Genomic DNA, 12,697 nt, shown 5'->3' with positions numbered 1-12,697 from the left:
GAGATGTGTCAATTACTGGACTGCTTGCTGTAGTTTTGACAAAAATCACTAGAGGACTAATAAACCTGATGCCATGTAATCCTCCATATTAATGAGCTCTGTATATCGTGCTCAGCATTCAGAGAACTGGTAGATCTGCTGCAGAAAGATCAGTTTTATCAAAACTACAGCACGCAACCAGTATGTGATGTGTCTCTGCTCCTAAGACATGCTGCTCTCAGATGTGGCTTCAAAAACCTGGTGACAGATTCATTTTAAAGGGAATCTGCCACCAGTTTTTGCCCCATTACCTGAAAGCAGCATAATGTAGAGACCGATACAATGACTGCAGTAATGTGTCACTTACTGGGCTGCTAGCTGATTTTTTAATAAAATCAGTTCTATCAGAAGTCAAGCATATTCATGTGCTTTGTGTAACCCTCAAAACTAATGATCATCAGCTTCTGTGTACACTGCACATGGGCAGAAAGCTGTTAATTATTGGTGTGGGTGGGGATCAGCAGAGCTCAACATTCACATAACTGCTAGATCTGCAGTAGATAAAACAGGTATTTTATAAAAATGATAGCAAGCAGCCCGTGATACATCAGTGGAACCCGGGTTTTTGAACTTGCATCAAACCAGGTCACAGATTCCCTTTAAAGAGTAATGGTTGTTTTATACTGAATATAGATTTTACCCGTGAATTGAGAATGAGAAGATATATGACAAAAGTGTCTTGTATTAAAGTGTTCTTTTAATTTTTATTTTCCATAAATCAATAGCACAGTAATTTCTTAAATAGTATACCTCTGTACCTGTCTCCACCAAAAACCAACAGAAGCCAATAGATCAACTAGTCAGCACCAGATACTGGAAGCTGTAGAGATGAGCAAGAAAATAAATCCTAAAAAAATAAAACAAATGCATAACACAATACCCATCCTACGGAGAGAAGATGTATTTTTATGCCAATGTTAACTGGGAAAAAAAAAAAAAAAAAAAAAAACGTGCCCAATTTATCGCTTTCCTTTTGCTGCATTTCCGCTTGTATCTCAGAACACAGCAATTTCCTTTGTGATTCTATCATTTTGAGGATACCATATATAAAGAATAATTCCCAGCTCTATATCTTCCCAGGACAGTTACCATGGCAATATAAAAAGCAATGGTTAAAGGGAATCTATCAGCCGAAACTACGCGCACATCTTGTGAACGATACAGCCCCAATAAAATATCTTACCTTTAGGCTGTGTGCCCCCGTTGCGTTTTTTTTAGCGTTTTTGCCGGATCAGACGCTTCAGAAACGCAAAAAGAAGCTTCCCATTAAATGTAATGCATTTTTGGCTTTTTGTGCCAATGCATGCGCTTTTAACCGCTCAGAAAACACTTAGCGGCTAAAAATGCAGCATGCTCATTATTATAGGTCCGCGTTTTTAGCCATTTCCAATATTCCCAGAAACCGTGCGGAAAAAAAACGTATCAAAAACGCGCATTTTTTGTGCACAAATCACAAAAAACTTGTGGAAAGAAAACGTGCGGTTTCTAGGAAGGAGTCCCGTTTTCTGAGCGCTTAAAAACGCGAACGTGGGCACATAGCCTTAGGGTGCGTTCACACTGCTGCTTTTTACACTGGTAAAAAAATGGCAGTTTTTTTCAATCAGGAGACGGTTCAAGTGAATTGCTCCTTTTCGCTGGAGTTTTGCAAACTAAACTCACAAGTCCGCAGTCACTGTGTGTGACTGAAGACTTGGGAATCCTCACATTGTGCACTGTGCGCGCTGAGTACTCTCCGATGCCGGCACCTGCAGGGAGCGGTCATGTGGCTGCAGCCATGCCATACTTACGGCCAAGGAGTGTAATGAAAGTCTACAGTCAGCGTGTGGAGGAGTCACAGAGCTGTCAGCTGGGATTCCATAGGTTAGGATGTCATCCTGTAGGCTCGCAGGGAGTCCGAGACGGACATCCTGTCTGCACATCAGCGCGTGTACTGGGCGGGCTGTCACACTAGGGATCACATGAATGATCTTCCTAGAAAGAAGGATGAAATTCATAGATGGAACTGAGGTGGGGTGATGTAAACTAAACAATGAGCCTTCTGATGGGAAGTAAACATTAAAGAAATGCAGCAGTGCTACTTTAAGTCATTTGCTTTTGTAAATGGATAGTATGTCCCTGACAAACATAACAGGGTTACAAATTAGCATACGTGATAGGTAAGTGTCAGTTCACACCACTACATCTCTGAGGAGCTAGGACATGGTGCTCGTTTGCCCGTCAACTTTTTCCTTACCATGGCCAACAGAAATCACTGCAAAGGTTAAAATCGCTGGAAAATTTAAAAAAAGAATTTGTCACCAGATATTTGCCAGCTAATATAAAGACAGAGACCCTGATGCCAGCGATGTGTCACTTGGCTGCTTGATGAAGTTTTGATAATCTCCTGCTGATAAAACAGTGGTTTTATCACTACAGGACTAGTAATCCTGCTGCTCTGTATAACCCTGTTTGCACTGATTGGCAGCTTTCTGCCTATGCACAGTGTACACAGACAGCTGCCAAATCAGTGGTGTGGACGGGGTTATACAGAGAACTAGTAGATTTGCTGCAGAGAAAACAGTGATTTTATCAAAATTGCAGCAAGAAGCCCAGTAAGTGACCTATCTGTAATCAGGGTCTTCGTCTCTACATTATGCTGTTCTCCAATGAGGCAGCAAAAATGCTTAAACTGTAGTCAACTCAGCCCGAGACCACCTCTCCATGGAACTAAGAGAAACATGGTCTGTATCTAACATATGTAATCCTTGCTTGTACCTGAAAGGGGTTGGATAGTGCGACCTAACAAACAAGCCAATGAAGGGTCGAGCTGCTGTACCAGGCACAGGTCTAGATGATGTGCCTATGTACACAATAATTTGGACATGGCACTTCCAGGAGCACTTGCTCCCCTGCAGTGCACTTTTCTGGCAGGGTCCCAGAGGAGAGATCCCCACAGATCAGATGACAGTCGCATAGCTTAGAAGAATTCCTTCAGGATACAACCGTTTATGGAATACAAGTCATCCTGAACTTGCTTTCTCCAAGCTCGCTCTGCCCCATGCTCAATCAGTTCAGATGAACGTGTGGGTTTTCATTGGCACCAGCCTATCTCCTGTGGGAACAACAAAAAAGGCCCAGAGCCCCCATATTATTGTGTGGGAGGCAAGACCCAATGTAAATCAGCAGGATCAGAGCACATGGATCTAATGTGTATGGGGGTTATTTGGAGTACTGATGATGGCAGTGAAACGGTCACCCATGTGCAATAACTCTAGAGATAAGCACAATACTCAGAGGAGGAGACAGGGGCTGACAAGTTTCACTGCCATCATCTGTACTCCAAAGGAGCACGCTGCAATATCAATGCAGCTGAAGGCAAGGAAACAGACTGTTAGAAAGCAAGGTTTTTGGGGTTTTTTTACAGAATTGATGACAAATCGCTAAAGGTGTAAACCAATACAAAGCAATGGAAGCCCCCGGTGCCACCACGTCAGGTGTGCAGACCACCGGGAGGTATCTCACGCAGGTGAGGACGCGCCATAAGACGCTTTGTGTACTTTTCCAATCACAGCTTATACAATTCCTGCCTTGCTGCTCTAACCGGCAGGACTCGGCCTACTTTCCAGAATGCACCCTGAAGAGTTTAGGGCAAGGACATGCAGTTTGGATCCCCCCGTAAACTAATGCATGACGGCCCAGTGCCCCATCGAGGCCCCGCTGTGATTAGTCATTTAGAATAGTAGTACCAGATAGAAACGCATATCGGGAGACGCGGAATCATCTTTACCTTACAAGTCTGAGCTTGTGTTCCTCACTGCCAAACATGCAAAAATGCTGAAGAGCGCTAGCTGCCTGCCGGTTTAACCCCTCGCAGGCATCTCATAGCAGACTAGATTTAAAGAGTGACAACACACTTTAAATGATTCTATAAATGGTTAATGCCAATAGACACAATGAGACATACTCCAACAGGATCGCCTTATAAATGACCCCATCAAAGGTGATCACACGCTGCCCCCCAAGTAGCTAGGGTCAGCGGTTCTTCAGCACTCCAAAACCCAGCTTAGCAGTGGTTACACTGTGCCCCACACTAGTGTGCAGTCCACAGTGAATGAGGCATGGCAGGGAGGGCAATCATCCGCTCAATGCCCCCTTTCTTCTGTAATGATACCAAAAAGGTACGGCCCTGCACAAAACAGTCTGCTCTCAGCCGCAATGGAAAGATTCAGCTGACCTTCCTGCTAGACTTCCCATGTAGTGGCACACTTCATCATGGCACATTGTCTTGTGTAGGGCCGGAGGGAAAACTTGCACAGGGCTGCTGACAACAGGAAGACAAAGGTTCTCTGCTTCCATAGCAGGAAGTGTGCAGCAGACTGCAGCCAGGACGGGTTATGGAGAGCGCTTACAGGTCCCTTTGTATCTGTCATTATACTTATGGAGAACGACCATGTTTCCTGGGTCACCTTGCCATCCAAGAAAGATGAGTGGTGGTGAGGGCACAGGCATCCCCATGTACATGAAATGACTGGCGAGAAGAGACTATTACCGTATATTACTCAGATCAAGGAAACATTACCCTCAACCAGGTCTTACACAAACCACCACTCACAGACCATGTACAAGCACAGAGCCCTACCGGTCTGTATTGGGCACTTCATATGCTACCATGTGGTCCCTTATCAGGCACAATGTTCTACCCTTAAAAGGGATTATCTGGTACTATTTTATTTTTTTTATATTATCTACCTGCCTGTTCTACCACTGGTCATGGAGTGCTCCTGCTGCTTCACATCAATAGAGCAGCTCTTCTTCCAGACAGCTGTGTTTACGTGGTTTGGCTACCGACGTCATGCTGATAGACAGCCAGCTCCCAGCAGTTAGAGAGCGGGCTGTCAATCAGCATCACGTAGGCAGTCAGGCCACTGCAACAGAGCAGAGCGGAAGAGAAGCAGCTGCCCTGCCGACGCCACATCAGCGGAAGTGGTGTGAACCGGCAGTGATCGGTGGCAGGCAGAATAGACGAGGCAGCAGGGTTCCGTTTTGGGGGCTCTGTGTGACTCTGGATTGTAGTACTGTAAATGTTACATCTTGAAAGTAAAAAAATAAAATCGTATCAAGATAAAATAAGATAACTTCTTTAAAGTGAATGATGATGTTTTTCGTCACAAACATATGTAATCGGGGGTGCAGAATGGATGCCATATTAAAGATTTATACCCCAGCCCTGAGGCTACGATCTGGTGCAGCTGAAAGAAAGGCAATATGCTCCACATACAAGGCTTTAGGTCTACCAAATCACACTGTCTATTTTTGTTTCTTTACTGTCATTTTAGCTGTTCCACATGGTCAGATATTTCAGTGTAAAACAAAATGGGACATGGTGATGTTTCAAGGTTTCAAGGGAGTCTACAAGCACTAAACAGGTTCAAACAGTCATTATGTGCTGACAGACTCCCCTTTACAGGCTCGGTCCTCTGCAAGAGATAAGTGGATGCCAAAAATGGCTGGAAGTGGTTTGTTCCCCTCTGTCTGCTAAAGTAAACATGCACACGTGGCTTGTATGATCAGGCAAGGGCCACATGGCAATTCTGGTCACATGACAACAACTCTCCCTTACCTGTCTGTGTGAAGATTTTGCAAAAAAAAAAATTATATATATATATATATATATATATATATATATATATATATATATATATATATATATCATGGTCAAGTTGCATGAAAGTCACATTAACTTACATTCAAGTCTATGGAGTGCAACACCAATCAAAACTCTATTAATATTATGTTGTGGTCAGTTGCCGGTCGCATTGTGGCCCCTGCAATGCGGCACCACAATCTTCATGTAATGGTGTAGCCAAATTCTTCAAGTTGGACAAAGCTGTCGGACGGTATCGTTGTGTATGGCCGGCTGTACCCTTCCAGGATTATTCATGCACTTTCCAGTTGTGAAAATAGACCGTCTATGCTGGACGTTATATATCATTCGCTATGGGTATATAGGCTCTGTACATTATTTAAATGACAAAACAGAACACGTGCCTAAGGTTTACTAGGGCGAGTCATGGTTGCCAGACAAGGTGTCTGCTATAGAGTATGCCAAACATATGAGCTTGTACCATTTTGGGTGCCTTCAGATTATGTTAATGCTCTGCTCAAAGCATTAAGTCAACGGGATTCTAGGGCCAATTTATAGGGCCTATATTTGGAACCAGCCTGTTCCTCAATCAATAATTATTCTCCTAGGAACGCTGGTTCCCAAATATAGGCAATATAAATGCAGGCCCTATAAATGCCCCAATGCAGCACAATTTATTGATTTTCTCTCCTTAGCACCAGATGATGTGCTACCGATAACACAATATTCTATGGGTACAGAACGAGCAAATTTTACGGCAAATGCTTGTTCTGTGTGGCTAGAATTGTGGTTGACTAACAGACCCTCAAACAACCACTGATCGGCTTGCATATAGCAGATAGTTGTTGTAATGGTCAAAGTCGGGACATCTAAACCCGGCATTATTGATGCCCCTGCCAACAGCTATGCAGTCAACACAAACCGCCACAGAGCCCAAAGTTTGAATGTCGCCTGCACAGTGGGAGGCCAGGCACGCTGTCAAGCAGAATAATGGTCTCGGATGTTTAGGCTCAACGAGGGTCAATGTTATGGCAAATCTTACAGATGCGATAACACTAATGGGTCACCTATTTTAATGAGAGTTGAACACCCCCAAATCTCAAATTTAACCATTTACACCTTCATTTGGAAGATTAAGCCCCTATAAATGTTATATTTGTAGTTTGGGTTTTCATTTTTAGATAAGTTTTATTGGATATGTAAATTAGGGGGCTTCGGTGCACCCCGGCGTGGTCACATGCTTAGTGCACCTTTACGCTGGCTCAGTTACAATCCCCCACACCTCTCTATGTTGATTGACAGCACTCGCTTTGCGGCACTATGTGAATTGACTCCCCAGTCCTGCACACCCTGCCACTACAAGAGCCAAGTGTGCAGTGTCAGTGTGCACAAGTTGGGTTTGCATCCTCTTCTGTGCGCAGTGGATGCCCGGATCGCACAGGAGCAGGTGGCTCATACCGACAGGAGATTGCATGAGAGCACACTCTGACACTGTGTGCACCCGCAGTAAGCACGCTCCTGTAGGGCTGGGGAGAATACAGGCGGCGCTCTGAAGCAAGAGCTGTCAATCATTATATTTTGGAGATGCGGAGGACTGTAAAATGGGAGCAGAATGGTGCCAAGCATCTACCCAGGACTCTTCATTTCCATAAATAATAGAAGTTTTATACAAAACACAATAAGATCTACACTACAGGTATGAAGTTTATAGGGGTTAAGTCCCCAGTATGAATTTGAGTTTTGGGGGCAACAGACACCCTTTAAGTGCATTTGTTTCTGTGAAGACCTGTAACAGGCACCGAACATGTTGCGCTTCACCACTCAGTGGGGTATTATTATAGAATGGTGCCCATGGCTAAGGTTGGAGCCATCATACATGAGCATTATTTGCCCAGGAGTCATTGCCCCCGTTGTCACCTGGAAAAACACAATCAGCAGGGTACATGCATTTTGCACAAAAACAGCAACTGACGAGTCTGTAGGGTTTTTGTTTTTTTTCCCATAGTAGAACCCTGCAGCACAGTGGCAGAACCATTACACGACATTCATCTCCGATGTCTGACGGATCCAATGACTATCAATGGGGTTGGGCTTCCACCAAAATATGGGTCCAGATACAGCGCTACTGCAGATTGATTCTACAACGCAGCCACAGTCAGTGCATTGTATGGAGCATTGCTTGGGGGGCTGAAGAGTTTCCATATGGAGCTGGTGAAGCCTCTATAGCTCATTAGGGCTGAGCTTTACAGACTGAGCCCCACAGCCTGCACTAAAACTAAAGGGCTGCATACAATTGGCCATAAGCACGCACATTGATGTTTTGGCCCAGTCTGTACCTCCAATTTTATATGAAGGAGTTTTTCTTTTGGGGTGCTGTACTATAAAGCAATGGTCATCGAGACAACATAAAAGGTATATGGCTACCTACAGAGCCGTAATACAAACCACGCGTGGCCGTGTAACGCCTACACATGCAGCTTTGTGCCGGAAGCTAGGAAATAACGGACTGACCCACTACAAATAATTATTGTGCCATATTATTCGCTGACAGGCAACCAAAAATGTCCAGAGCAGGGATTACATCCAGTCACAGCACTGCCAGTGATGGCTGCCAGGGAGAGGAGGATGGCAGGCTGCAATCAGTGCTACAGGGATTATTCCTTTTGTTTTATGGGGGGATTTTCAGAATCAGCAGGAATCTAATTATATCACTCGGCATTTTTTGCGGCACATCCCCAGGACATAAATGATATTGACACCCAGTACCCAATAAAGGAAATGCATTGATAGCTTCCAGCAGAATGCCAGCGGTAGGCGCCCTTAATGTGTTCAATTATCAGATCCCTATAAATCTGCTACTCCTGACGGCCGATCGCTGGTGTCCGCTCTCTCTCTGGATCTCTGCTGACCCTACAGAAAACCCAGCGCACACAATGCCCCATCCAATGGGAGGGCAGCAGAGCGTGCAGGTGAGCGCGGGCACACACCAGGATCATTAGCAGTGTGATGACAGCGTGTGAGGCGTCACGCTGCCTGTCCTCTGGGTAACACGTCTATGCCAGCGCTCACGTCTCATCCCCCAGCAGGTCATGTGAGGATCCCCCCAGCCCCTTCTGTCCTGATGAAATGATACAAAAGGTGCTCTCTGCCCACTGTGATCGGAGGGAACCCACTCCACAGACAGGTCAGAGTGACCCACAGGATGTCACCGGCACCACGTCCCCCACAGGTTCAGCCTGACATTGGTGGCTGCGGCCAGTGCGATGATTAATAGGGGCATGCCCTCCTGGCACTGCAGCGGGCACATCCACGGTAACCTTCATGTCACATGCTCTGCCACCGTGCGTGGCTGGGAGATTAGCCCAGACCCATTGTGTCTGCGGACCATGGCCCAGACTGCGCCGTCAGCCCAGCACCGAGGTCACCCCTCTGCCACACATGCCCTACACTGCTGCCCACACACAGATGGCACCTTGCCGAAAAGGGCCAACAGCTACATGGAGGTGCCATCACTGGTGCATCTCCCAGAATCCCCAGCCATGGGCATCTCCTTACCTGCAGGGGTGGCCCCGAACACTCTGACCACTGGCACTCTCCTCACAGGGCAGTCTCTGAAGGGGGAGCTGGTGACATCCAAGCCTGGCACCGGGGCAGCCAAGTAATAATCCGCAGTGACCAGGCGCAGGGAGAACATGGTGAGGGTCTGTGCCAGGCAGGGTGCGTCCAGGGGCCTGGGAGAGGGCATGTGCTCAGTCACACACACAGGCTGGGTGCATGGCAGGACCTACGCGGCTCTCAGCAGCGCTCCGGCTCAGCAGTCGCCGGGAGCCGCTCCGACTCACGCTCCAGCCGGCCCGGCCTCACGATTCCTCCGGTCACGGCTCTGGCTGCGGCCGCCGCAGCTGTTGTTGCCATGATGGTGACGTCACGGGGAGGGAGAGTGACAGGCTGGTGGGGGCGAGTCGTGGGCGTGCCCCCCCGTAGTATGTGTGGGAGGAGCGGAAGCGTCGGACACGCCCCCGCTCGTACTCTCGTTGTAGTAGTAGTAACCCTCGACGTGCCGCCCTCTGCGCACAATGGGAGACTCGCAGGGGGATATGAGGGGGGGGACAGGAAGTAATGTGTACTTGCACTTGGCCTTTGCGATAGCGCCCCTACAGGTGGTGCAGCTGCCGCACCTCTGCTGTCTCGCGGCAGGACTTGTGAGCAGCCCCGGGCGGGGGATGCCGCCGACTCACTGCTGTAGGAGATCAATGAGGCTTCCGCGCAGGCGCCGTAGTGTCCTGTTTAGACGTGTGCTTCTATTGTGCGGAGAGCTAGTGATGGGCAGTCCGGCTCTTTTTGGTGATCTGGCTCACTCGGCTCCGCTCACCAAAAATAGCCGGCTCTTAATGGCTCAATAAGCGGCTCTTCTTGCTTAAAGCGCTACTTTCCCCACTTTTATCACTCCAGTCTCTGAACTATAAGGCTGTGTGCACACGCTGCGGATTTTGCTGCGGTTCCTGCGGTTCCTGCAGCAGTTTTTGCTGCGGTGTACAGTACCATTATTCCCTATGGGAATCAAAAACCGCAGTGCAGACGGTGCAGATTTTTCCGCGCGGATTATCTGCGGTTTTCAATCCGCAGAAAGAATTGACATGTCAATTCTTTCTGCGGATTCTGCTGCGGTTTGCCATCTCCTCCATTGAGGAGATGAAAAACCGCAGGGCAAAACCGCAGAGCAATCCGCAGGTAAAACCGCAGGTCTTTTGACCTGCGGATTTTACAAAATCCGCACGGATGAATCCGCACCTAAATCCGCAGCGTGTGCACACAGCCTAAAGCCTGGGCCTCATTATACAGCTGTGCCGGGGTCTAGTGAAGGCTTTTTAGCCATTTTCTCAGCGTGTCAGCTCCTGGGATCAGGCCCTCACTCCTGTCCGTATTGCTGATTTGTGTTCTCTAATATCTGATATTCGTCCATGTGTTCTACATTAGTCAGTGCTGTGACATCTGCCGGCTCTGATTATTCTAAGGCTATGTGCACACGTTGCGGATTTGCTGCGGATCCACAAGTGATGTACAGTACAATGCTATTCTATGGGGGGAAAAAAACGCTGTGCACATGCTGCGGAAAAATCCAAGCGGAAACACAGCAATAATAATAATAAATAATAATCTTTATTTATATAGCGCCAACATATTCCGCAGCGCTTTACAGTTTAACAGTTTCAAAACACAAGTCATAAGTAACAACGTTAACAATACAATAATTAAAGCAAAATAAGACGAAATAAGATGACCCTGCTGGTGAGAGCTTACAATCTACCATGAGATGAGGGAGATACAAAGTACAGGTGTGTATTTACAATGGTGTATTTACAATGATGGTCCAGCCATCTTGAGTGAGTGAGGGATGGATGGAGATAGTAAATGGGTTACACATGCACACTTACACATAGAATGACTTTGATTAGTGAACGTGATAGGCCGCTCTGAACAAATGTGTTTTGAGGGAGCGCCTAAAACTATGCAAATTGTGGATAGTCCTGATTTCTTGGGGTAGAGCATTCCAGAGGATAGGAGCAGCACGGGAGAAGTCTTTGAGTCGGGAGTGGGAGGTACGGATTAGTGCAGAGGTTAGTCGAAAGTCATTTGCAGAGCGCAGCGATCGGCTAGGCCGACAGACAGAAATGAGGGAAGAGATGTAAGGGGGTGCCGCACTGTGGAGAGCTTTGTGGGTGAGAACAAGTACTTTGAATTGGATCCTATAATGAATGGGCAGCCAATGTAAGAACTGGCGAAGAGCGGATGCGTCCGAGTATCGATTAGCCAGATGGACGATCCTGGCCGCTGCATTAAGTATGGACTGGAGAGGGGATAGTCGAGTGACGGGGAGGCCAATTAATAGAGTGTTGCAGTAATCCAGGCGGGAGTGGATCAATCCAACAGTGAGGGTTTTTGTTGTTTCCATAGTGAGAAAAGGGCAGATTCTCGAGATGTTCTTTAGGTGTAAGCGGCAAGAGCGGGCAAGAGATTGTATATGGGATGTGAAGAAGAGATTGGTGTCAAACATAACACCCAGACAGCGCGCCTGCTGGAGAGAGTGGACATGATATTGGAGACTGCAGACAGACAATCACTGGCGTTCTGTAGTACAGCTGGGCTAAGGTCGGGGGAAGACGTATATAGTTGTGTGTCATCAGCATAAAGATGGTACTGAAAGCCAAATCTGCTGATGGTCGGTCCAATTGGGGCCGTGTAGGGAGAGAAAAGAAGGGGACCAAGGACTGAGCCTTGAGGTACCCCGACAGTGAGAGGAAGAGGAGATGACGTGGAGTCAGAGAACAAAACACTGAAGGAGCGGTCAGAGAGATAGGAAGAGAACCAGGAGAGAGCAGTGTCCTTAATGCCTAGTGACTGGAGCCTAGAGAGTAGGAGATGGTGGTCAACAGTATCGAAAGCTGCAGATAGGTCAAGAAGAATGAGCAGAGAGTGGTCACCGTTACGTTTTGCTGTCAGAAGGTCATTGATCACTTTGATGAGTGCAGTTTCAGTCGAATGTAGGGGGCGGAAGCCAGACTGTGAAGGGTCTAGGAGGGAGTGAGTGGAGAGGTAACGGGTAAGGCAGGAGTAAACTAGGCACTCCAAAAGTTTAGAGATGAAGGGGAGATTGGAGACTGGTCTGTAGTTGTTTGTGCAGGATGGGTCGAGAGCGGGTTTCTTTAGTAATGGAGTAAAAATGGCGTGTTTGAAGGAGGATGGGAAAATGCCCGAGGAGAGGGAAAGATTAAAGATTGTAGTTAGGTGGGTTGTGACGACTGGACAGCAGTTTATTTTCCGCAGCATGTCAATACTTTGTGCAGATTCCGCAGCGATTTTACACCCATTCCGTTATAGGAATCCGCACAAAATCCACAATAAATCCGCATAAAAACCTCACGGATTTAGACATGCGGATTCTGCCAAGAGATGCAGATTCCGCACAGAAAATTCCACACAGCAATCCACAACGTGCACATACCCTTATAAGTAAATCCTTGGAGACATGTTCCA

At 47.0% G+C, this 12,697-nt stretch overlaps 1 protein-coding gene across 2 annotated transcripts in view; it reads right to left on the bottom strand.

The window, feature by feature from the left end:
• REV3L (REV3 like, DNA directed polymerase zeta catalytic subunit) overlaps positions 1-9,616 on the bottom strand; it is a 266,105-nt gene extending 256,489 nt beyond the window's left edge. For both annotated transcript variants that reach the window (XM_073575998.1, XM_073575999.1), the window contains exon 1: positions 9,218-9,616. In XM_073575998.1, coding sequence (XP_073432099.1) covers positions 9,218-9,407 — 190 coding nt within the window. In that variant the 5' untranslated portion in view covers positions 9,408-9,616. The remainder of the gene's footprint in view (positions 1-9,217) is intronic.
• Positions 9,617-12,697: the final 3,081 nt, after the last annotated feature.

Source organism: Dendrobates tinctorius, unplaced genomic scaffold (genome assembly GCF_039654945.1).
Source record: "Dendrobates tinctorius isolate UK_male_01 unplaced genomic scaffold, ASM3965494v1 ptg000046l, whole genome shotgun sequence".
NCBI lineage: Eukaryota > Metazoa > Chordata > Amphibia > Anura > Dendrobatidae > Dendrobates > Dendrobates tinctorius.
The sequence above is the reverse complement of the archived record's forward strand: the minus strand, read 5'-3'. Positions and strand labels throughout refer to the sequence as shown.